General features: G+C 35.2%; 1 protein-coding gene and 1 long non-coding RNA gene across 3 annotated transcripts; both read left to right on the forward strand.

The window, feature by feature from the left end:
• Positions 1-6: 6 nt before the first annotated feature.
• Positions 7-1,433, forward strand: LOC133784401 (uncharacterized). Of its 2 annotated transcripts, none has more exons than XR_009871328.1 (5): positions 7-113; positions 248-382; positions 614-667; positions 772-855; positions 1,389-1,433. It is a non-coding gene; the product is annotated as an uncharacterized LOC133784401 (long non-coding RNA). The 2 variants fall into 2 exon arrangements; XR_009871327.1 differs by having other exon boundaries at positions 573-667; positions 1,389-1,430.
• Positions 1,434-1,726: 293 nt separating this feature from the next.
• Positions 1,727-4,963, forward strand: LOC133783020 (7-dehydrocholesterol reductase). Its single transcript, XM_062222536.1, has 8 exons — positions 1,727-1,837; positions 2,324-2,450; positions 2,968-3,068; positions 3,567-3,692; positions 3,796-3,860; positions 4,141-4,222; positions 4,304-4,386; positions 4,720-4,963. Exons 1-8 carry the CDS (start codon positions 1,727-1,729, stop codon positions 4,784-4,786), a joined length of 762 nt encoding a protein of 253 aa, XP_062078520.1. The 3' UTR covers positions 4,787-4,963.
• The last annotated feature ends 20,289 nt before the right edge of the window (positions 4,964-25,252 follow it).

Raw genomic sequence — 25,252 nt, forward strand, 5'->3', positions numbered from 1 at the left:
CTTGTTTCTGTTGTTAGCCTGCGACAGCTTTCAAGGTTGCTTATGAAAGTTTAGGTCTGGATGCATCTGGTGGAAAATCCGTTCATTTTCAGAAGATTTGGCACCTTATTCAGGTATAGCAGATGTGTAGGTGCTTAGATGATATCTGATTGCGTGCTCTGCCCCCTGAGGGTCTGGTACAATTTTGTTTTGTGATTTTCTTCGTAGGGGAAGTTATCTTTTTTTCTTTCTTCCCACTATTCTATAGGCATTAACTGGTGAAGACTCGTCTGTTCCAAAAAGCGTGTCAAAAAAGATGTCTTTAATTATTGGTGCAAGGCGCCATCTTGAGCGGGGTCATGAAAAATATGTAATGGATACTATCCAAAGTCATCCTGCCCAGGTAATAACTTAATATTCTACCATGACGGTTTATTGCTGCCTAGCAGGATTTTAATATTTTGGGAATGATTTTTTCCAATGATGCTTGGTGTAGCCTAGATTCTAGTAATTATGTAGCTTTATTGATCCATTCTTGCTCGTGTCTTATGCTCAAATTTTTTCTTCTGCTATTGTGTTTTACATTGATTTAGGGAACTTGCTATTTTGATGTTCACGATTACTCTCATTATAGGCTGCACTTGGTGGGGTTGTTGGAAACATGCAAAGAATTCGTGCATTCCTCCAGGTTAGCGCACATTTCTCTTAACCTTTAGTACTTGCATTTTTCATGTCATCTTGTCATTCTGAATAATTGTTCACGTCTAATGTATTTGATGCTTAAAAGTGCAGATTCGTTTGAGGGACTATGGAGTTCTAGAGTTTGATGCAGGTGATTCTTGAAGGCAGCCTCCTATTGATACAACTAGGCAGCAGGTCTGCAATAAATGTTCTAGTTCAAACTATTTTCTAAATATTTTGGTTGATTAATGTTAACCATCTCATACTTGTGTTTAAATCATATGAGGCTATGTTGCATTGACGTTGGATTTGAGAAAGTGAAAAATAAAATGGGGATACTTTCTCAGTAGTCTGGCTGACTTTGTTCTTCTTTACGTTGCCCTCTTCTTGTTTTGCAACAGGCTGTTTAGGCATAAATTTTCTTGCTTATTGGTCTTTACACTTCACTAGTAATTACACGAGTCTTTTAATTCCTAACTGCTTAGAATTTGTGTATGTACACTGATGCTGTCACACATGTTTGTATATCATAAGAGCTTGTTTGCTCAGAAAATGGAATGGGGTTCTTTTGTATGCCAAGGTCAACATTGAGTACAAAATAGACAAACCAATGGTCTTTTGAATTTGTTTAATGCATTTGTATGACTTATGTATTAGTCCGTAGTTTATTTGAGTTTAGATGTTATTAATTCATTTTCATACTAATTCCTGTTTGTTGTCTGAGACAGATATACTTTTGCCTGAGAACTGGGTATTATGATGAAGCAAGAAATGTTATCTAGTTTTTTAATTTAAATAATCATAATAATAAAATTAGCACAAGTCTTGGCACCACTTGTCAACTGTCAAAAGGACTTTGAGTGGATTTTTGGTGGTGGTGGTTGTTACTTGTTTCTGTTAGTTTTTTGTTGTTGTCATTTTTACTATTTCAATTTTGCTAGAGAGTATGTGCTTTGTAGCAGCTTAAACTCTGCTGGGTTACTAAGTGTATGCGGTCATTATTGAAATTTTCCCAAACCATAACTTTTGAATATCCTTTCGAATTTCGATTGTCTTTTTGCAGGATATGGAACTCTATCCTCGCATTGGTAAAAACTTCGACATTAAAGTTTTTACAAATTGCAGATTTGGAATGATGTCTTGGGCAGTTCTAGCTGTAACCTATTGCATAAAGCAGGTAGCGTCTATGGGATAGTTGTGAATTATGCCTAATTATGTCAGTAATTCAGCATCACTTTGTTTATGTCCATGGTGTTGGTTGATGTGCCAGTTGCAATATGAATTGCATTTTAGGTTTGAAACTTGGCTCGCTTACAATTTGAAATATGTGGCAGCAGTGTAGCCATTTGATTGTGTGAACTTAGACTGTTAAAATTTTATTAACGAATCTGAGTTGCTTTGCCACAAAATCTCTACAATCCATTTCCAGCGGCCAATCATTTTCCCTCTTGTTCAAGGATTGTTTCTCTGTATAATTCATTTGAACAAAAAGAAGACTTAATCTTACTTTACTGTGTGCCCGTGCAGCTGGCCTGGTGGTTATTTCTTACCTCTAAATCAGACCCGACCTTCCTGTTTTACACTTCTACAACAGATTGCTTTGTGGACACACTCTTTAGCTCTTTTGCTAGTATTTAACGTCTATCTTTTTTCTTTTTACCAGTATGAAGTGAACGGCAAAGTGGCTGATTCAATGCTTGTTAATACCATATTGATGCTGGTGTATGTTACTAAGTTTTTTTGGTGGGAAGCTGGATACTGGAGCACAATGGATATTGCACATGATCGAGGTTCTACATCCTTTTATTTTAACTTTCCATCCTTGTTATCCATTATTTTATTAAACATCATTTTGGCAATAATCTTCTAGATGGTTTGATATTTTGGAACATGTACAAATTTAGATGTCTTATTATTTTTTTGAATGCATACTAAGCATAACTTATATTTATGAATTAAGTGAGATAGAAATAAGATAACTCGTCTTCTATGAAATCATCATCATTAAAGTCTCTTACTTTCGTTACCATTCGAAGATTATAGTTACTTCCCCTTTAACCTTTTCCATCTATTGCTGTATTTGATCCCAATTACTTGGATTGGCTACCATGACGTTGCAAATTCTTGGCCTTAATTTTAGCAGATAAATTGTTTCTACTACCTAATTTTTCACTGTGATTAGAAGAGACCAAATAATTATTAAACAAATGTTCTTGTAGTGCTGAATTTATCTATTGCTTCTTTCCCGTTCTTTTGGTTTGTTCATACTTTCTCTCATTTGGATCATTGTACCTATCATTTTGACAGCTGGTTTTTATATTTGCTGGGGATGCCTTGTATGGGTGCCTTCTATATATACTTCTCCTGGCATGTACCTGGTCAATCATCCTGTACACCTTGGAACTCAGGTATAAAGTTTTCTATTCTAAGTTTATTTGGTCAATAAAATGTAATATTACTGCTTTCGTTCAGGAACAGTTCCAAAATGTTTTTCAACCTTTTCAAAATGTGAACACTTTTCTGCATTACTAGAGAGTAGGAAACTATAGCAATGGCTATGTAAATACCTTGGTGGGATTCAAACTTTAGACCTTATGGAAGAAAACCACATGTCTTCCCATTTGAGCTAACTCCCCTTGGTATACACCAGTAATATTATTATTAGCTTGTAAAAGCTGTATATTGGCAATTTGATTCTAGATTTGAGTTAGAAGCTGCAAATCTATTCTACCAGCCAAATGCAAAAGTTGAATGCTTGTAACTTTGTTTGTAAGCTGCCAAGCCCATGAGATGAGCGTAGACTTGATTTTTTTTGCAACCAACCATACTTTCTTTTCTGTCCTATTTCCCCATTGTACCTGTTAAATTAATTCTTAATTTTAGTTGTCTACTTTGCTTTGTCACAGTTGGCACTCTACATCCTAGAAGCAGGCATTCTTTGCATATACATCAACTACGACTGTGATAGGCAAAGGCAAGAGTTTCGCAGAACAAATGGCAAAGCTTTGGTTTGGGGTAAAGCTCCATCAAAGGTATATGGTTCTCTGAAACTCGTTATTTGGTTCTCATTATACATACAATTTTCTGTATATCTGCTGCTAAATCCTGCATAATTCTTCCCTTTCTGTTTCACAGATAACTGCCACTTACACTACCACAACTGGGGAAACAAAAAGCAGCATTCTTTTAACTTCGGGATGGTACGTTTTCAGGCTCTGCCATGTAAATATGAACTAACTGGATTTTTTTTTCTTCTTGGTTATGAATGCGGGGGGTGAGCATGCTGTTGTTGGCCTACTTGCTCCAACAGGATGTTGGAAACCTTGAAATGGGTACACTATGTATATAAAATGAGCATTCTAACCATGTGGATGGTTTGGTTTTCTGATAGAGGGTGCTTTCTTCTTCTATTTCTATGAGCCATTGTCCTAATTTGTCAAATGCTAAAATTCTAAAAACAAAGTTCTCTGGTTCACGCAGGTGGGGATTAGCTCGACATTTCCACTATGTCCCAGAAATATTAGCTGCATTTTTCTGGACTGTTCCAGCTCTTTTTAACCACGTAAGTAATTTTCCTTCTGGGGTTTAGATTTGTTTATGTTGTTAGAAGTTGTGTTTGAATTGAATCACTTTTGTCCTGCAGGCTTTACCCTACTTTTATGTGGTGTTTCTTACAATCCTTCTCCTCGACCGGGCAAAAAGGGATGATGATCGGTGCCGATCCAAGTAAGCAAACACAATCTCATCATTTGTTTATGAAAAATTATATGTCCCTTAAAAATTGCAAAGGTAAACCTTCCAAATTTAGTTTTTCAAATAGATCCCGAAGTTGAGGTAATTCATTAGTTAAAACTTACCTTACGAGTGCTACTAGTTTATTTGCTTGTATGGGAGAGACAAACTCTGATCATGTTAGTGGTTTCTGGTCCAACAGGTGTAGACAATTTACAAACCAATGCCAGTGTAGAGAAAAATAAATAAGTAGACGAAATGAATAATGGTTTGCGCGTTTTCATACAGATAAAGGCATAAAATCTTGACATGTGATTGTTATTGTAGGTATGGAAAATACTGGAAATCGTACTGCGAGAAGGTTCGGTACAGGGTCATCCCCGGAATTTACTGAGAAAATGTTGCACAAGTGTTTGTTCTATGTTGAGAATGGCATGTATATTCAGCCTTTCCAAATTAAATGATGGCAGGCTGGTATCATGTTGTTATTGTTGTTTTTGTAATGGTCAACTTTATGGATGTTGTATTTCTCTCATCTTCAATGACCAAAAACTTTTCTTGTTTAGGAAAATTACTATAAAGTTTTGTTTCTATTTTTCATTTTTGAAGTAAAAATTGTTCAAAATTATAAAACTTTATTATGTTATGCTTTCAAACTTAAGTTAGAACTAAGATCTCATGAAGTAGAGACATTTATGGTTTGAGTTAGTTATTGTTTAATGTAATACTTATGGTTTATCAATCTATTGAGAATTACATTTTATGATTAATTTTGAATTTTTTTATCAAAATACAATAATGAAAATCTTTTAATTAAAAAAAAACCATATAAGTATACTTATCAAAATAAAATTTAAAATTTTATTACTATATGTTATGATTTAAAAGCATATTATAAGCGTAAAAAATCGTTATGGTTTATATAATATAACAAACTAAAAATGTTATCAAAATAATCAAATGTAACAGTTGAAAAGTGTTATGAAAAAAATACAAGATTAAACTTCAAATTTATAATCAAAAACTCTATCTAAATGTTATTGTTTGAATATTATAGCACCTAAAAATGTGTTATTGAATAGTTTAAGATAACACCGAACATAACATTCAAAAAATGTTATAGAAAAGACTGGACTTTTAATAACATGGGCTACGTTAGCATTTTCAGAAGTGCTATCAATAGTCCCAGATAGCACTTTTTAAGTGTTATGAATACTGTTTTTTCTTGTAGTGTACGTCATAATTTATAACCCTTTTATCCTATCTCTGGTCATAAAATTTTATCACCAAAGAGAAAAACAACAAAAATTAAATATTTTCTCAACACATTTTATGATGTCTTACAAAGTCTTATGATTTGCTCAAATTATGATGTCGCATATTTTCAAATTATTGTAAAAAGTTTAATATTAAATGTTAATATATAATTACCTATATATTTATGAAGTAAAACTTATTCGAGTTTAGTTTTATTTAATTCATATTATAATTATTATTATTTAGAAATTATTTAATTAATATTTTATTATTTAATTATCTTATTTCGAACTCCAGCCTACCATATTCCTATCCTACACTATGTGATAATAACCATCCTATCCTATATATGGTAATAAAACTAAACCCGACCCCCAACCCACGACCCCCAACCTATTGCTAACCATCTGTGGCAGCCCACACCTAGCAGGAGATAGTGGGAAGGCAAGGGAGCGATACGCCCGAACCTTAAGCCATGACCAGGACATTGAAATGCTGAATGCGGAGGAGCGAACTCCCAAGAAAGCTCGAATAAAGGAAGAACTGATAACTTTCTCTGAGCTTGACGCTCAGCACGTCCGGTTCCCTCATTCAGACCCTCTGGTCATGGATGTCCAAATCGCCAATATGATGGTTAATCAGGTGTTAGTGGACACAGGGAGTTCAAAAAATATTTTGTACAAGTCTTCGCTGGAAAGGTTGAAGTTGTCAGTGAAGGATTTGGAGTCATGCAACCAAACCATTTATGGTTTTTCTGGCGAATAAGTCACGCCAACAGGGTCGATCAGGCTTCTGGTCACAGCAGGAACTGCACCTTCGAACAGGACATTACTCACTACTTGTATACTAGTTAATTGTCCTTATGCATATAATGCTATGATTGGAAGGCCTATTCTAGTCGACCTGCGAACTGTAACATCGGTCTGGCACCTTGCCATGAAGTTTCCAACTAACACAGGGATAGGATGCGTGTTGGGAAACTAGTGAGAAGCGATGGAATGCTACAATTCCTCGATAACTAAAGCGAAAAAGGGTGGATCGAGGGAAGGAGCCGAAAAAGGATTGCAATTAGCCAATGAGATACAAGCCCAATCAGGTGAGCACGTCGCCAAATACGGTGTTGCCCAAAGTGATGATAGGGATTTAGATCCTCGCTTTGCGGATTTTGAGGAAGATGTGGGGCCAGTGGAGGACCTCGAAGAGGTCCAACTCGATTAGTCAGATCCGACCAGAGTTGTGAAAGTCGGTAAAAACTTAGAGACAACAACAAAACAAAAACTGGTGGAATTTTTTAAGAAGAACCAAGAGATCTTTGCCTGGTCACACAAAGATATGGTTGGGATTGACCAAGCAGTTATCTGCCATGTCTTAAACATAGATAAAAAATTTCCACCAGTACAACATAAAAGAAGGCTGCTCGACAAAGATGGATCGAAAAATTTAAAAGATGAAGTCGAGAAGCTGAAGGAGAATGGATTCATCAGGGTAGCATTTTATCCATCATGGGTCTCTAATCATGTACTGGTTCCCAAGCCAAATGGCAAGTGGAGAACATGCGTGGATTTCATCGACCTCAATAAAGCCTGCCTAAAGGATTGTTTCCCACTCCCAATGATCGACCAACTGGTCGATGCCACTTCAGGGCACGAGATCCTATCATTCATGGATGTATACTCTGGGTACAATCAAATCAGTATGCACCCACCTGATGAGGATCACACTAGCTTTCAGACTGATACAAGTTCGGTTTGAAAAACGCTGGTGCGACTTACCAGCGACTAGTCGATCACATGTTCAAAGAGCTGATCGGTATAAACATGGAAGTATATGTTGATGACATGCTGGTTAAGTCGAAGAAGGCAGAAGAACACATCGGGGACCTGCAAGAGTGCTTCAACATCTTAAAACAAGTATCAGATGAAGTTGAATCCCCTTAAGTGTTCCTTCAGAGTTGGATCAGGGAAATTCTTGGGATTTATAGTGAACTCATGAGGTATCAAAGCTGATCTCGAAAAAATCAAGGCCTTGGTCGAGATGAAGTCCCCAACAAAGATAAAAGATGTTCAAAGCTTAACCAGGAGGATTGCTGCTTTAAGTAGATTTATCTCCAAATCTATGGACAAGTGCGTCCCAATTTTTAATCTACTTAGGAGCAATAAGAAATTTGAGTGGACGGAAGAGTGCGAGGAGGATTTCTAGGCCCCAAAGTCTCATATGTCGCAACCACCAATTTTATCCAAGGCAGAATATGATGTTAGTGCTGTCCTAGTAAGAGAGGAGGAACATGTGCAAAAAGCTGTGTATTATATAAGAAAAAGGCTAATAGGAGGAGAACTGCGATATCTACCCATTGAGAAATTAGCCTACTGTTTAATCTTAGCCTCCAGAAAGCTACGACCATACTTCCAAGCTCACCCCATCGCAGTTCTCACCGACCAGCCATTACGGCAAGTCCTACAGAAACCAAAAGCCGCTAGTCGATTATTGAAATGGGCAGTTGAACTTGGACAATTCGATATTTCTTATTTTCCACAAGCAGCAGTGAAGGGACAAGCTCTAGTAGATTTTGTCGCAGAATCTACTGGGCTCCAGGACATTGAGCGGACAGAAGAGCCTGGACTTCAAAGCTAAAATCCCTCTTGGAAGATGATCGTAGATGGCTCTTCTAACGAGCACAACGCTGGAGCAAGTGTGATTTTAGTCATTCCTGAAGGACATCGATTCCACTGGGCAATCAGATTCGAATTCACAACGTCCAATAACAAAGTCGAGTACGAAGCTTTGCTCGCATGATTAAGATTAGCCAAGGACATGAACATAAAGTCGCTTGAAATCTATAGTGACTCCTAGTTAGTGGTTAATCAAATTCCCAGAGAATATCAAGACAGGGGTCTGAAGATGGTTTCTTATTTAAACAAAGCAAAGGATTTGTTGGCACAATTTGAAAAATATACTCTCTAGTAGGTACCTCGCGACCAAAACTCAAATGTTGATGCTTTGGCCAAGTTAGCAAGTGCAAAAGATGCTGACACCTTAAATATAGTGATGTTAAACGTTTATTCGCACTAAGCATCCAAACAGAAGAAACCTCCCTGTTAATCCAAGCAGCAGACATATGGATGGCACCTTTCATTGAATATGTAGAACGTGGAGTATTACCGTCAGACAGAAACAAAGCCAGAGCCCTCCAAAGGCAGTCAGCTCGGTTCATCCTGGTCGATGGAGTGTTATACAGAAGAGGGTACTCAATGTCCCTCCTAAGGTGTGTTTCAAAAGAAAAGGCTAAAGAATTAATGCGAGAAGTCCATGAAGGTTTCTGTGGGGATCATGCTGGGGGGCAGAGTCTATCAAAAAAGATCCTAAGGCAAGGATACTTCTGGCCAACGATGAATGAAGAGTCTGTGGATTTTGTTCGAAAGTGCGACAAGAACCAAAGATTCTCCAAGATACCGCGAGCAGTCCCTAATGAGCTAAAACAAATGCAAATCTCGTGGCCATTCGCAGTATGGGGAATAGACTTGATTGGGTCGTTGTCCACGGGAAAAGACAACATCAAGTATGTTGTAGTTGCTGTTGACTACTTCACAAAGTGGGCTGAAGCTGAGCCACTTGCAACAATAACGACCAAGAAAATTCTAGATTTTGTGGTCAAAAACATCGTGTGTCGCTATAGGTTTTCAAGGAAAATTGTCTTAGATAATGGCACACAGTTTGACATCATTCTATTTACAGATTTTTTCCACAGGCACGAGATTATAAAGAGTTTTTCTTCAGTAGCTCATCCACAGGAAAACGGACAAGTTGAGGCTGTCAACAAGACACTGAAGGATACTCTGAAGAAAAGTCTTGAAGAAGCGAAGGGGGCATGGCCAGAACAGTTACCAGAAGTCCTTTGGTTGTATAGAACATCCCACCAAACAGCAACAGGCCATACTCCATTTTCCTTGGCCTATGTGTATGAAGCTATGTTGCCTATTGAATTAGATCTTCCATCACACCGAAGGTTGGCATATGATCAAAACGTTAATAGTCAGTTATAGATGGAATCTCTGGATTTGGTCGATGAAAGGCGCGAGCAAGCTCACTCCAAGTAAAAGCTTACCAGCAAAAGGTCGCTCGGTATTTCAACTCTAAAGTACATGAAAGAAAGTTTAATGTGGGAGATTTGGTACTTAGAAGAGTTTTCCTCAACATCCACGGTCAAGCTACTGGAGTGCTTGGACCTAACTGGGAAGGGCCATACTAAAACAAAGAAGTCCTCCAGCTAGGCACTTATAAACTTGCTCGCTTAAATAAAGATCTCGTTCCTCGTTATTGGAATGGAGGACACCTGCACAAGTATTATCAATAAATAGTTCTTTTTAAAGAATTGGCTTGTATTAATTTCACTTTTGACAAGTTTATGAACAAGGGTTAGTTAGCTATATGACTAATCGCTTATAAGTGTAAGATCAAATTTTTGATCACTCATACAGACATGATTGTCCATTTATTACGAGAATTAAAAGGAACTGTGTGAAGCCAGTTATTCTTGCCAATTATTGTATTTATTACAAGAATTTGCTCATTACGTGTGTTGTTTTGGTCTATTATCATTTTTATAAGTATTTATTCTGAGCATTAATGTTCGAACAGGTCTTGGTCAAGGAAAGTGACTGAGGACCTTAAGCTCCTCAATCACTTGGGGGGCATATAAGGTACTAAGTAAGCAAAGCATATCAATAAGTATATGTAAACACACGAGCAAAATAAGGGAAAGCATGCTATGGTACATAGAGTATTTTTTAACATTTTGTTTAAATTTTGTTAAATCAAAACAAAGTGTTATGCTAGGTTCGGTCATGCGAATAGATGTCATAATAAAGTACAAATATTATAATGTCAAAAGCAAAATCCTTTTCACCGCGAGCAATTTCTGCTTGGATGAAATTGTTAATTAAAAGAAAAAGTTGCCCGTGCAACAAAAAATAAATTGTCTTGACATCATGAACCGAGGTTCGTGTGTCCCAAGGTACAAATTAAAGTAAATACAGGTAAAAATTTATGAAGCAGCAAAAGGATCCTGCTGAGGTTCTTGTGGCTGCTGATCAATGGTGGCCCCAACATCTTCATTGATGTCCTCAATGCTTGTTGCCAAAGATTTCTCAGGAGATCCCTGAGCCTTCTCCTCCTCTTCCAGGCGAGCAATGCACTTCACCAACTCAGCATGCCTTATAGGGTCTAGTAAGTAGGTAAAGTCCGCCTTGGGATTACTCTTCCAGAACATATAGAAGCACTGGAACGCCGATCCCTCATACTTCTCCAGGTTGCGGGTGTTGGTCTCCTCAAGGTCGGCAATCTCTTTACGGCTGATCTCCAACTTCGTTTGAAGTTTGTTGGCTTCTCGGTAGTTTATCAATGAGGCCTCCTTATACCTCTCCTTGGAGGCAGTGATTTTGGCAACAGAGTCCTCCTTCTTCTTCAGTTCTGTAGAGTCCAAGAACTTTACTTAGCTAGTTAGATAGTAGTATTATAGTAATTATAGTATTATCTTTATGACTGTTGATTTTTGGTTCAGACCGGGATTTATTTGGACACTCATAGTAGTACTTGTAGATTTTCTAAGTTTAACCTATAGTTTAAGAATATTAATTTTAACCTAAGGTTTGATTGATATGACTGATATTGAGGATAATATTTAGTATACTATAAGGTTTAAATAAGAACCAATAGGATTATAGCACATGTTATGTATGGGTTATTAATGATTAAGTATTTTGAGGATTAAATTTATTAAGGATAAAGTTTGAATGCTCTAAGGTCAGTCAGCAGCTTTGAAAACGTTGGAAGGCTTAGTCAAGGCTGTTTACTCAATTTGAATTAAGCTAAAAATGTGTAATTTCGTGTTTAAATAATCAGCGTATGCCGATATATCACAACTATAGGGGCGATATATCGCAGCACGAAGATACGGAAAACACAAAACGATGCACGTTTGCCTTGGGCATAATGGTCCAGGCGATATATCGCCTATAGGGGGCGATATATCGCCTCCTTTAGCATATTTTGAATGTTTTCAAAATCGTTTCCCATTCAAACCTTCAACCTCTTGATAAGTCCAGCACCTTTCTGAACGAGTCTTCAGCCTCTGCTGAACGATAATTCAAATTATTTTCAATTAAAAAGCCATTATTTTTATTCAAGTTAAATTAAGATCCTTTCATTCCTAAACTCTATAAATAGGACCTAGTACCCAGCCATTATTCATCTTTTACTCTAAGTTCAGAGGCTGCAAGTTGCTAGGTGAGTGTGAGAGTGTAAACACTTGGGTTGGGGAATCATAAGCTTGATCATCATAAGCTTGATCATCATAAGCTTATCAAACACTTGGGAAGTAAGGTTTTATAGCATTTCGGTTCAAGGTTTAGATTGGTCTTACAAGTCTTCAAGGTATTTTCCACACTCTAGTTCATTGGTATTATTTTATTTAAAGTTCTCATAGTCTTCTACTCAGCCTTCTAACCTTATTCTTATTTTGGTTAGGAAATCTAAGTTCTTGAGCAAAAGGTTTTGGTAAGTATATTCTAAAAGTATAGTTCCTTCATCTATTTCATCTCTATTTCTTCAATAGACTCACCCTTTCATAAATGGTTTTTAGGAGTGTTCCAAAGTCCCAACTCTGTCCTCATATCCCGGTAATTTTGGTAAGGAAAATAGGATAGAAGTTATATGTTATATGCTTTTTATATGTTATCTTATGTTTTTATGTTATGAAATATGTTATGTTATGTACGTTTGTAGGCTTGGGCATATGACCCATATGACTAACAAGCCCCAAATGGATTATGGGCATATGACCTGCTTAGCTAGAAGGACCCCACTAATCTAATGGGCATATGACTTGTTTAGTCTATAGGACCCCAAGTAATAATGGCCATTATAGTATGTGTATGATATAAGTGTTATGTTAAGTTTTTATGTTTCTTATGAAATTTATGTATATGAACTATGTGTTAGATTTTCCTTGCTGGGCATTAGGCTCATTCCTTTTTGTTTATATGTGCAGGAAAATAGGTCTTAGTGGCGGGAAAGGTTCTTGGAAGCTTGGAGAATGTGTATTGAGGCAGAATGGATTCAAGAGCCAAGCATTACGATTCGAGGATGTAGTTTTGTTTTTATGGTTTTTACATGTATTTTTCCGCACTTTTTATGTAATCCCTTTTTATTTTAAATTATGTTTTTTTTTTGTTTTTAAAACAATGGGATCCCATATCCTACTTGATATTTTATGTAAGTTTAACTCTTATTTTTACAAGTTTCCTAATAAAGTTATGGTATTTTCACTTGTAAGTTTTATTAAGGATTAGTATGTATAGTTTTCGTTAATGGTCCAAAAGTCTAGAGTAGTTGGGTAATTACAAGTTCCTCCTTGAGCTTGGCGATCTTAGCCTCATCTGCTTGCAAATCCTCAGCATGCTTGGCCTCGACCAACTTGTGCTACTCAGCAAGCCTTCCCTCGACCGCCTTAATCTCTTCAGTATGCTTGGCGACCATCTACTTGGAGCAGCGTCAACTGGTACTCTTGGTCAGAATCCCCTGTGATCAGAGAAAAAAATAAAAAAGCTGTTAGTATAAATCAAATAGACAAGTAATCAAACCACAATGAAAGCGACGGCTGTTTGCGGGGTTATGTTGAGAAAAAGGGATTTCCGAGAATTACAGTGACAGCTGTTCTTATTCTTCCAGTAGTAGTGCGAGCAGGTCGTCGTCAATCGGCCTCTCACCTCCCCACGGGTCGTGCATGAAAATCTGTGAACAGAGAAGGGGAGATGAGAATCTACGGCCAATAGACTAAAGAAGTGGAAGTGTTGGGATAACGTTGCTCGTGTATAAAAGTTAAGCCTTTATACGACCATCAGCATTCTAACGTAAACACTAAATAGTATGCGAACAGTTTGGAAAACATATTAAAAAGTAGAAATGAAAAGTTTTTCAAAGAAAACTTCTCAACTCTGAAAAAGGGAGGGAAAAACCTAGTTTTTTCCGAGGGCCTAAAACTTGAATTTTTACTTCGACTTTGCACCCTAAATCAGTAATCCCAATTCCTAAGTCAATTTCTAAGCCTCATTTAGTGTTTTTTCCTTATCCTGTTATGTTAACACCTACATGCTCGATTACCCTAAATCATTTTTTCAAGAACATTCAGGAACTCAGAATCTAAAGCACAACAGAAAACTCAAAATATAACTATTGCGTGGCATCTCAGAGACAAAGAAGTTCAAGAAACTTACTTGAATAAAAAGCTGAAATGGAGATACAAACGTTGATTCGAGTGGCTGGACAGATACTCTGCAGATCTCCAAAGTTGTTTGAGTTTTCTGGGTACTTCAGGCTTCGTTCTTCAGTTCGTGCTTCATTCTTTAGTAGACTTGCAGAAAAAAGGGAGAGTAAAGTAAAAAGTGAAATTGAGGGGTTATTTATATTGGTTGAGGCACAGTTAATAAGGTAATGATGGAGGTGATTTTTCGAGGCATTAAAAAATGTGATAGCTGTCAAATCGCCTTTTGGGAAACTGCAATGACATGATTGGCTACCTTTTCCAAAAAGGCACTAGCGGTTCTGATAAGTCGGACAGGTCATGAAAAGGGTTGATCGTTTAAGTTTACTTTATCCTAGTCGCAGTAAATAAACTTGGGGGGCAAATATTTACCTAAAAACGGACTACCTGATGACGTGGCAGGATTTATCTACACGTGGGAAACATGTGGCAGTTTTAAGTGAGCGTATCCTCCTCGACCCTCGACCAGAAGATCATTGGCTTATCAAGTATCATAATCATGGGCGACCATCCTGGTCGCATATACTCAGTTATTTCCTTCAAATATGCAATCTTGTAATTACGTATTAATTGTAATTTTCATTATTAGTTAAGATACACATGTATTAAGTGTAATTAAGGCTCGTTGGCCCATGGAAACCTCCTTGAGCCTATAAATAAGAATCAAATGGCTCAAGAGAGGGGACTTTTGCTTTTCCAACATTTAACTTGAGAACGCTTGAGCTGAGAGATTCTAAGAGAGAAAAAGAGTGTTTTTACCCATCACAATTGTATTCATCCGAGATTTAGTGAAACTCGTGAACCCTAGTTCATTGATCACTGTTCTTGGAATATTACATCAATTAGAACACTAAGTAGACATAAGTTGTTACCATTCTATTGGGGCCGAACCACTATAAATTATTTGTGTCGTTTATCTTTTCACCTAGAGTTCTTCTCATTTTCATCTTACTTCATATTGTTTATCTGACTCCGTGTCGTTGACCAATTCGAGGGTCAACAAGGGGCATCGAGCTTATATGGCTATTATCATTAAGGAGAGTATGTTTTATTGTGTTTATGTTTTGTGTTAATTTTTGTTTTATTGTGTTTTGTGTAGTTTGTTTGCAAAAAAAAACTTTATTAATTTTTGTGTGTGTTTTGTAAAATATATATATATATTGTTGTCTTGTTATGTTGTTAAAAAAAATCAAAAAAAATTTCGTTTTCATAAAAAGTAAAAAAAAAAAAAATTGGTGATATTTTTCATTTTCAAAGATAAAAATCTTGATTGAGTTTGAATTTAATTCTATTAAAAATATGAATAATTTTTAAGTTTTGTCTTTAATTATTGGGTCAATTTTGTTTGTAACGAAAATTACATTTTTCATAACAAGAACTATTTTATTTCCTTTAAGTTTAAGTGAAAAATAATTTTAATGAAAACCTCTTTTTTTAAAAGCCAAATTAAAATTTTAATTAATTATATAAGCTTAACTTTTATCCATAATAAATTTTTAGAATTATTTTCATTGTGCAATTTTTGAGAAAATCATTTTTATATCACCAATAAAAAAAAGAATGTGTGTTTTAATTTTTCTTTTGCTTGAGAACTAGCAAAACTTTAAATTTGGGGGTGTGATAACTCTACAAAATAGAGTTATTTTACTATATTTTTATTCTAATTGTTGCTTAGTCTTTGAGTTTTTAAGTAACTTATTAAGTTTTTAAGTAATTTTGAATTTATTAGTCTTATTGTAATTTTTATATTTTTATATGTTTTTATAGATATTTTATTATAATTTGTTATTGTTTAATTATTTGAAGTTAGTAATGTTAAGTTAGAAGTAAAAATATGCACTTTTGAGCTTAAATGTTTAAGTAAATTAAGTTTTAATTAATATTTTCAAAGAATTATTATGACTCATTTCTATAATTGAAATTATTTGATTATGATTTAATTTATTTGGTAGGAAAATTATTCCATTTGAGGTGCTTGAAGTAAAAAAAATAAAGAAAAGAAAAGAAAATGAAGTTGTGATAAAAATGGAATTATGGCATTTTTTGAAGAGGATTCAAGCAAAAAGTGGCACCTGATCCAAGCCAGCCCAAAGCCACCATGGGCTTGCATCTCCTAGTAGCCTCCTACCCAATTCGGCCCAGCGAAGCCCACCAGGCCCACAAGCCCAGCCGAGCCCAATCCTGCCTCCTAGCAGCCTTCACAAGCCCAGCCCAGCCTCCATGTTTCCTCTTCTCCTCCACGAGCTGCTCCACCAACCAGCACAAGCCCAGCTCACCCAGGCCCATACGCAGCCATGCCCAGGCCCACTCGACCCAGTTCCCTGCCGCAGACACCTACCACAGCCCCTTCTTGAGCCCATCAAATGAACCTTGTCCCCTTGTCCATAAAATGTCATTTTTACCCAATTTTTCTACAACATTTTACCCAAAAATCATCAACGCTCCTACAATTTACCCCTATTTGCCATATTATTATTAATTTAATTAGTCTAATCAATTTAATTAATTTAAATTGATTATTTTAAAAATCTCATTTTGACTATAATTATGGAATTTCAAGACCATTTTTTGGGGCTTAATTTTTGGTTACCCTCTTCTTTTCTACTATTTTTCTCTCTACCATTCTCTCTTCCATTTTTGTATTTTTTCAAGTATGTATTTTATTTTTTTTGTAATTTCTATTCTAGTTATGTGCTTTTAATCTTTTTCATAAGATTATTAAGATCATGATGAAGCAACTTGTAACTAGATAATATTTATGTTGTATGTTGATTTCCCTTGTAATGCAACAAAGTTTATGGATTGTTCTTCTTCATATATGTCTTTTATCTTTAATATCTCATATTTTGGATTGTTAGATAATATTGCACTTTGTTCTTTATTTTGCAAAACATAATATTCTTTGTGTAAGATGTGACATTAAATTGTACACATCTAATGCTTAGAACAAATATATTATGTTTGGCCTTATAAATAATGTTATTTGATTTTTTTTGTTTCATTAGATTGATTCACATTAAATACTTTGAAATTATACTTTTTTGAAAAGTGAAGAAAAATCCTATCTTTTTAGAAATAATGTGTTCTTAAAAGTATAAATCTATTTGGAAAATGATAGTTTGATTTATTTTAACTATCACTAAAACTTGGAAATCAATATACTAATAAGTATTATTAAACTTACATTTTGTGGATTCTAGTATCTTAATAATCTTTCATTTTAACACTTATTTTTAAATCATTATTGGTTTATTTTTATTCTCTTAAATAACTTTATTTTAATTCTTTTATTTTATGTTCATGACATTAAATCTCATCAATATTTGGAGCTAGGTTAGAATTTATTAATTTTTGTTTAAAATAATTTTATTTTTTTATTTTAGACAACTCCTATGGGTTCGGTCTCGTGCTTACACGGACACTTTACTTCATATACGATTCGTGCGCTTGTGAGTTATAAATATTTAAAACATACCCGTTTTGGTTCCATCAACCTGCGTTGTAGAATACTTCTGTTTCTTCCAATTTTCCTTATTCTTTACAGAGCGCGCAATAAATTTTGGACTTGTATATACCACTCCTCCTTGTTAACATCCTTGGTTGGGTTGTTTAGAACCTTGTCCCAATCCTCCGGTCCATTGTAGTGTTTCTCAAAGTGTTCATGTCTTATTGTTTTCCTATGACGGTATCGGTCTTTCATCTCTCGATCAATACCATCTAAACACTTTAAGAAATCCTCGCAGCCCGTTATTTGATAATACCACTAAATTGAAAAATAAACATATTAATAATATATGTACTATATTAAAGATAATTTTTTTAAAAAATATTTAATATTTTTTATACCTAGATTATGCCAAGGACCTGATCCTTGTATTGTGTAGGCACTGATTCTCATGAATCAAAATATCCGGGAACTTTCGTTTTAATTTGGGTGCACACGAGGATGACAAAAGTAGCGTGCTTGCCCCCAACAACCTTGTACGTTCGTGGGAAAAACGTTACTTCCATTGGTTTTCCATTTTTACGCCGCCTCTCATCTAGATCTTTTCTAATAGCTGCGCCACAACCCTCTCTCTTAGTTGAGATTCTTGTATTTTTTTTTATTAACAATACATAGAATATTAGTATATACAAGATAAACATATGTGAGTAAATAAAAGAACAAAAAAATTACCTGACTTGCATGTAGTCGGGATCATAATAGGATCCGGTGGAGGATCACCGCCAGCGTCTCCACCGTGGGCTCTAGCCACATCTCCTGACATCTACTAACACGACAGTAATTTAACCTATCTATTTTAATATTTAATTATTATTTATAATTAATTTATTAAGTATTATTTTAATTAATTAGGTAATTTGAAACATGTTATTTGAAAACAAACTTTTTATTTCTCAATATGTATAATACATTTAACACTAGATACAAAACTAAGTAGAATAGTCACTATCCTCACTAATTACATCAACATTTATCGGGCACACATCATCAGTATTATCATCTCTAAGGTCGACAATTAATTCATCCTCATCTTCTGCTTTTCCTACAATGTCTTCCATATCATCTTCATTGTTATTGATAAATCCATCATCTTCTTGAACAACTAAAGAAGGTCGATGGGCCGTGTTGACTTGAGTCACTGGTACATCAGATTGCTGAACAACCAACTCTCCGAGATCCACAATCAAAACAAAATTCGATGAGTTGGTGTCATGTACAACATCAACATCAACAATCATATCTGAAGCATCTGGAAAGTCCCAAACTTGCCGATGGTTCACTTCTTGGACAACTTTCCAATCTCGTCCTCTAATGAGATCATCAATGTAGAATACATGTTTTGCTTGACTAGCTAGTATGAACGGTTCATCTTTATACCATTCACTCCTGACGTTGATACTAGTAATATTATTGTCAGTGATGGTTTTTTTTTTTGGATCTATATTGAACCATTTACATCGAAATAATACCACCGAATAAGAGCCACTAAGAGACAGCTGGAGTATTTCTTCAAGTTGCCCATAATAGTTAAAACCTTCTGATCCAGCAACACACACTCCACTATTTTGTGTAGTTCGATTTTGATCTCGATTGTATGAAACAAATCGAACTCCGTTCACTATACATGCTTGGTAGGAGTAAGCCAATAGATCTGACCCAGATGCTAAAGCTAGTAATTCATCAGCATGCTCTAATGACCTAAGCTGGTGCAAGTCATATATCTAATAATAAAGAGATTTTTTAGAATGAGAATGTAATTTGTAGTATACAATTTGCTAAGTACAAGTTACCTTCTTATGAAATCATGAACGAAACTCTTTATTATGTATCAATTTATGATTAGCAGCCAGATCTCTTTGTTGCGCCTTAGTTAGGTGTTCCCTGTTAATTAATTAATTGTGTCAATATTATTAATTAAGGAGTAGATTGAATGAAGAATAATATGAAAATTAATTTTGTACTTACTCTAAATACACTTCAGTTTCTGGAGAATTATCCAATATGAACCACTCAGCTTTATTCCGAGTATTTTTATCGAGGGGCATGTGAATTCCCTTACTAAGAGGATGAAATTGAGATTGAAACACTGTGAGGTGTCGATTCACATACGATGCATCTTCATTATGATCAGGCTGCTTAAATTTTGTTTCCACACCTTTGAAATACATTGAACGAAATGTCAAACCTCACCTGCAACATATCCTTCTGCTATAGATCCTTCAGGACGAGCTTTATTTATTTATTTAATTTTTTTTTTATGAAAAAGAAACTTATATTTAACCACAAAGCAAATACAAACACAAGCTCAATACGAGCCCCTCAAGCCGAGGATTACAAAAAATGAACTTTCTCTAAGAAAGCTACATCTTTCCTCTTCAACTTAAATCTATGTAAATTCTCAAGTCTAGCTTTCAGACAATTTTGCAATAATGCAAACACTGCATTAACTGAAACAGAACGAAGGTTAAAAATGCAATTATTTCTGACATAGTTTTTTTTAATTTTTTCATGTATCTTTCAAAAGGATACATCCAACTCATAAATACAAGTCCTCCCAATATTGCTTCAACAGGCAAGTGCAAACCAAATTGATCATTATGTCAAAGAATGCTGGAGGGAAAATCAACTCCATCTTGCATTAAATAATAATCAAGTCATCCTTAGCTTTCTCCATATCAGAAACGTTTAGTGTCCTAGACCACAATTGTTTGAATAAATTACACAATTCTGTAGTGGTAGTGGATATAGATTATGGTAAAAACTTGTGGATACCTACTGCAAGTAATCGTTGCATTATCACATGAGAATCATGGGACTTCAACCCAACAATGTTTGAGTCATTGTCTGTGACTTTTTTCTTTAGATTAGAACAAAAACCATCGAGCAACTTCACTTCTTTCAAAAATTGACAAAAATCTCACCTCTGTTCAAAAGTGAACATGTATGGAGCATATGGTTTCATTAACCTTTTATTGGCATCCTCGTAAGTCCACAATGATTTCCTAACCCCCATATTATTTAAATCATGCCTTGCATTAGTGGTGTCCTTAGATTTATCATTATCTAACAAAGTCCCAAGGAGACTATCGCACACATTCTTCTTGACATGCATCACACCTAGGTTGTGTTTTAATTGGTTTGAACTCCAGTAATCAAGTTCATAGAAAATATTTTTTTCCTTGAATTACTTTCCTCTGCACCTCGCTTGCGCTTCACCCCCCCCCCCCCCCCCCCAAAATCTGTCATGTTTACCAGGCACTTGAAGCGGTAAAGCATTGACTTGATCTAAAACTTGTTGACAAGTAAACTATTGTGGATGATTTCTTTTCTTAACTTTGCCATCAAATTCTTTGTTCCTTTTATACTTATGAATACTCCTCAATAATTGCCTATGACCGACATACGATGTCTTACCAATCACTCAGATGGAAGTGATGTCTTCATTGCACATTGGACATGCTTTGTACCCCTGCTCGCTCAACCTAGACAAGCTACTACGAGCAGGGAAATCATTAATTGTCCACAGAAGGGCTGCATGCATCTTGAACAATTCATTCCTTGTTCCATCTCTTATGTCGATCCCGTTAATCAACAGTTGTTTTAACTCATCCACCAAGGGTCTTAGAAATACATCCATGTCTTTACCAGATGATTTTGGCCCATGAATAAGCAAAGTTAGCATAAAATACTCCTCTTTCATGCATAGCCACGGGGAGATTGTAGTTCATCAAAATCACAGGCCACATGTTGTATGATAAGCTCATGTTGCCAAAAGGATTAAACCCATCAGCAGCCAAGCCTAGACGAACATTTCTAGGAACTTTTGCAAAATCAGAATGTGCGGCGTCAAAGTCTTTCCATGCAGACCTGTCAACCGGATGACGCATCACCCCATCTTCTATTGATCACCCAGTATGATACCATAACATGTCATTAGATGTATGTCTTGGACTATACATTCGCTTTAATCTGGGAGTCAACAGAAAGTAACGTATCACCTTATGTAGAACTATTTTCCCCTTCTTCTTTTAATTGACCCATCGGCTACTTCCATACACATGACATGAATCTTTGATTTCATGCTCATTATAAAATAAGGAACAATCATATTTACACACATGGATTAATTGATATCCCAACCCTAACTTACACAGCTTCTTTTTTGCTTCGTAGTGTGTTAGGGGAATTTTATTATCTTTCAAAAATGCAAACTTTAGTAACTTCAACAATTCATCGAAAGAGTTCTTTGGCCACTTCCCCCTAACTTTCAAATGCATCAACTTCGCCAAAATTTTTAAGGATGATATCCAATCACAACCCAGATACAACTCAGCCTCAATCTCGTCGAACAACTCATCATAATACTGTCCCATTTGACTGCCAGACACACCATCTGATTCTTCTGCATTTTTCGGTAAGATGAAATCGTCAACGACATCAACAATATCATCTACATCTTCATTCTACTCAACTACCTCATTGGCAACACCAGCTTCCACCTCATCGTGGTAAACCCACTTTTGATAATTCTATTGCAAAACCCTTGTTAAAGAAATGAACCTCCACCATATCTATAGTTTGTAGTTTAACATTTAGGCACCTCACGCATGGACATAAAATTCTCCTGTCGCAGTCTACGTCTTCTTTTGCCATTTTCAAGAAGGCTTGGAGACTGTTCCAATAAGCATCACAGTTACGATTCCTTAATGTTGTCCAACTCTTATCAATCGACATCTATGATACAAGAGTAAACAACAATTAAATATTATTGTCTACTTGTCTGTGTGTGCCCTAATTTACATTTTCACTCCACTTCTAAAAGGGTAAATAACCTATCCCATTCAGATTTGTAGTATACATATAATTTAATCTACACTCTTAAAATTGTTTTATTTATGTAAAAATTTCGGCAACACTTCCCTATGGTTCTCATAAGTGCGCAGACTAAAATTAAGTTTGCCCACTTACGAGCACAAATAAGGAGACACATACTGCAATATTTACTAACGAAATAATAAAATGAGTAATAGATCAAATTATAGGTACACAACAAATCCAAACTATCCATACAGTCACATACCGTCATGGATAATTCGGAGAAGCATATTAAATAGTCCTTGCTGACTCAACCTCTCCGAACGGGTCTAAGGCATTTCATGATTAAAAATAATTAAGAAAAAATTATCACTAGGTGATAATATATAAAACTTCTATTCTTTCTTTGGTAATCAAATTTTATCACCAAAGAAAAGCAACAAAAATGAAATATTTTAACAGTAGTTGTTTTATGATGTCTTATAAAGTCTTATGATACCATAAAAAATTATGATGTTTTATAAGTTCTTATTTTATAATGTTTAAAATTCTTATTAATTATTATTTAATTACTTTAACCAATAGGATTTAGTTTTATTGTTCGTTTTTTATTTTCTTAATAGTTTTTTTTAGTTATCAAACTTACTTTTTCATATTACAAATTAATATTAAATTTACAAATAATATTATTTTAAAAAAGTTGAATATATGAATGATTTATTTCAAATTATTAAATTTGTTAATATTAAAATAAATTATTTATCTAATTTTTTAATTTATTTTTAAATTATTAAATTTGTTAATATCAAATTAAATTATTTATCTAATTTTTTAATTTATTTTTAAAATATTAAATTTTTTAATATCAAATTAAATTATTTATCTAATTTTTAATTTATTTTTATATTATTAATTTTTTTAATATTACATTCAATAATATTTTTTTGTATAAATAATTTATTATATTAATTCTAATTATTCATAGTTTTATTTATTATTTAATTTTTTTTTTTTTTTGATGAACAAAGAATATTATTAACACCCAAAATCAAATACAAAACCAGCTCAAAAAGAGCCCAGCAGACCGAAAATTACATCAGATTAAGGTTTTTAAGAAAGACAATTTCAGAACTCTTCATCTTAGCCTGAGACAAAAAAGAAACTCTAGCCCTTACACAATCTTGCACCAGAGAAACAGCCTTACAAACAGATACAGAAAAGGAGTTAAACAAGCACTGGTTTCTGTTCCACCAAACCAGATAAACAGAGGCAGCTAAACCAGCAGCAACAACCTTCTGATGAATTCCCTTCGGCTTCCCCTCCATTCATTTAATCCATTCATGAAAACACTCAGGCCAAACCACATTGCCCAGCCAACTAGCCACACCATTCCTCACCTGTTGAGCAAACTGACATTGAAAAAATAAATGCTCATGACACTCCTGCTGCACTTCACATATTGGACAAAGATAAGAAGCCAGCTGCATATGGCACCTTAATAAGTTGTCCCTGGTTAAAAGATGCCTCAAGGAAGCTTGCCAAAGAATAAACCTGTGTTTGGGCAAGGAAAAATTACACCAGATAACAGAAGCCGAAGGAACCTTTTCCTTATTAACCAGCTGCAAATACAACTTGCTGGTTTTTAATTTGCTATTCACTACAGCTTTATCTAACATCTCCCTGCTTATGATTTCCCTCATCTTGATTAGCTTACGCCAATACCAGCTCACATCAGTTTGAAGATTGTACTCCCAAAAAGATTGCCATTTAAGATAAACAGCATCAATCCATTTAACCCAAAGTATATCATGTTTAGTAGAAACAACCCAAATATATTTAGCAAGAAGAACCATATTCCATTTGGCCCCTTCCCTAAACCCAATACCCCCCAAACACTTAGGAAGGCACACTTGATCCCAAGCTGTGAGGTGAAGTTTACTAATATTATCATTCCCTCTGCTGGTCCCCCACAGAAATCTCCTGCACAAGCTATCAATCTCATTAATTACACTCTTAGGGAGGAGAAAAATACTCATCCAAAATGCTCTAATTCCCAATAAAACCGAGCGAATGAGCTGAGCTCTTCCAGCAAATGAGAGATGCCGATTAGACCAATGGTGAAGCTTCAACTGAATCTTTTGAATAATAGTAGCGCAGTCCCCATCCCTCCACATTGTAGGCCTCAGCGGAACACCAAGATACTTTAAGGGGAAATCACCTTCAGCAAAATGCAGGTCCCTTAGAATATCCTTGGTCTCTAACTCTGTTAAACCCCCAAAATACACTCTAGATTTGTCCAAGTTAGCTGTCAAACCAGAAACCTCACTGAAATCTTTAAAACACTGCTGTATAATCTGAACTGAAGTGCTATTTCGCTTGCAAAATATCACTAGGTCGTCCGCAAAACAAAGACTCACTAGATTCAACCTCCTACATCGAGGATGAAATTTAAAGTCCCTGTTTTGAGTGAATCGAATGAGCATCCTAGTGAAGAACTCCATAACCAGAACAAATAAGAGAGGGGAAATTGGATCCCCTTGTTTCAGCCCCCTCCTACCAGTAAAACATCCCTGCACTCTACCATTCATCAAAATAGAATAAGAAGCATCTTTTAAACACACCATAATCTAGTTAATAAACTGCTCCGGGAAACAAAAACCAGTAAGAATCTCCTCTAAAAAGTGCCAATCAATGGAGTCATAAGCCTTGCTAAGATCAATTTTCATCACACATCTAGGGGAAATATGTTTTCTCTTATAACCCTTAAGGATATCCTGAAAAATAAGAATGTTATGCGCTAAAAGTCTATCCTTAATAAATGCCCCTTGATTTTGATGAACTAGAAGAGGAAGGACCCCTTTCAGTCTCTCACACATCATTTTAGAAATACATTTATATAATGTATTACAGCAAGCAATGGGCCTATAATCCATCGCCTTAGTTGGATTAGCAATTTTAGGAATCAA

The sequence above is a fragment of the Humulus lupulus genome, chromosome 6 (assembly GCF_963169125.1).
Source record: "Humulus lupulus chromosome 6, drHumLupu1.1, whole genome shotgun sequence".
Taxonomy (NCBI): domain Eukaryota; kingdom Viridiplantae; phylum Streptophyta; class Magnoliopsida; order Rosales; family Cannabaceae; genus Humulus; species Humulus lupulus.

What these genes read in the sequence shown, in the direction of transcription:
- LOC133783020 (XM_062222536.1), top strand. Translation starts at nt 1,727, where the DNA reads ATGGAACTCTATCCTCGCATTGGTAAAAACTTCGACATTAAAGTTTTT. An exon ending in GGATATTGCACATGATCGAG is followed by an intron (nt 2,451 to 2,967) that starts GTTCTACATCCT and finishes TCATTTTGACAG; the next exon opens with CTGGTTTTTATATTTGCTGG. An exon ending in ATTCTTTTAACTTCGGGATG is followed by an intron (nt 3,861 to 4,140) that starts GTACGTTTTCAG and finishes TGGTTCACGCAG; the next exon opens with GTGGGGATTAGCTCGACATT.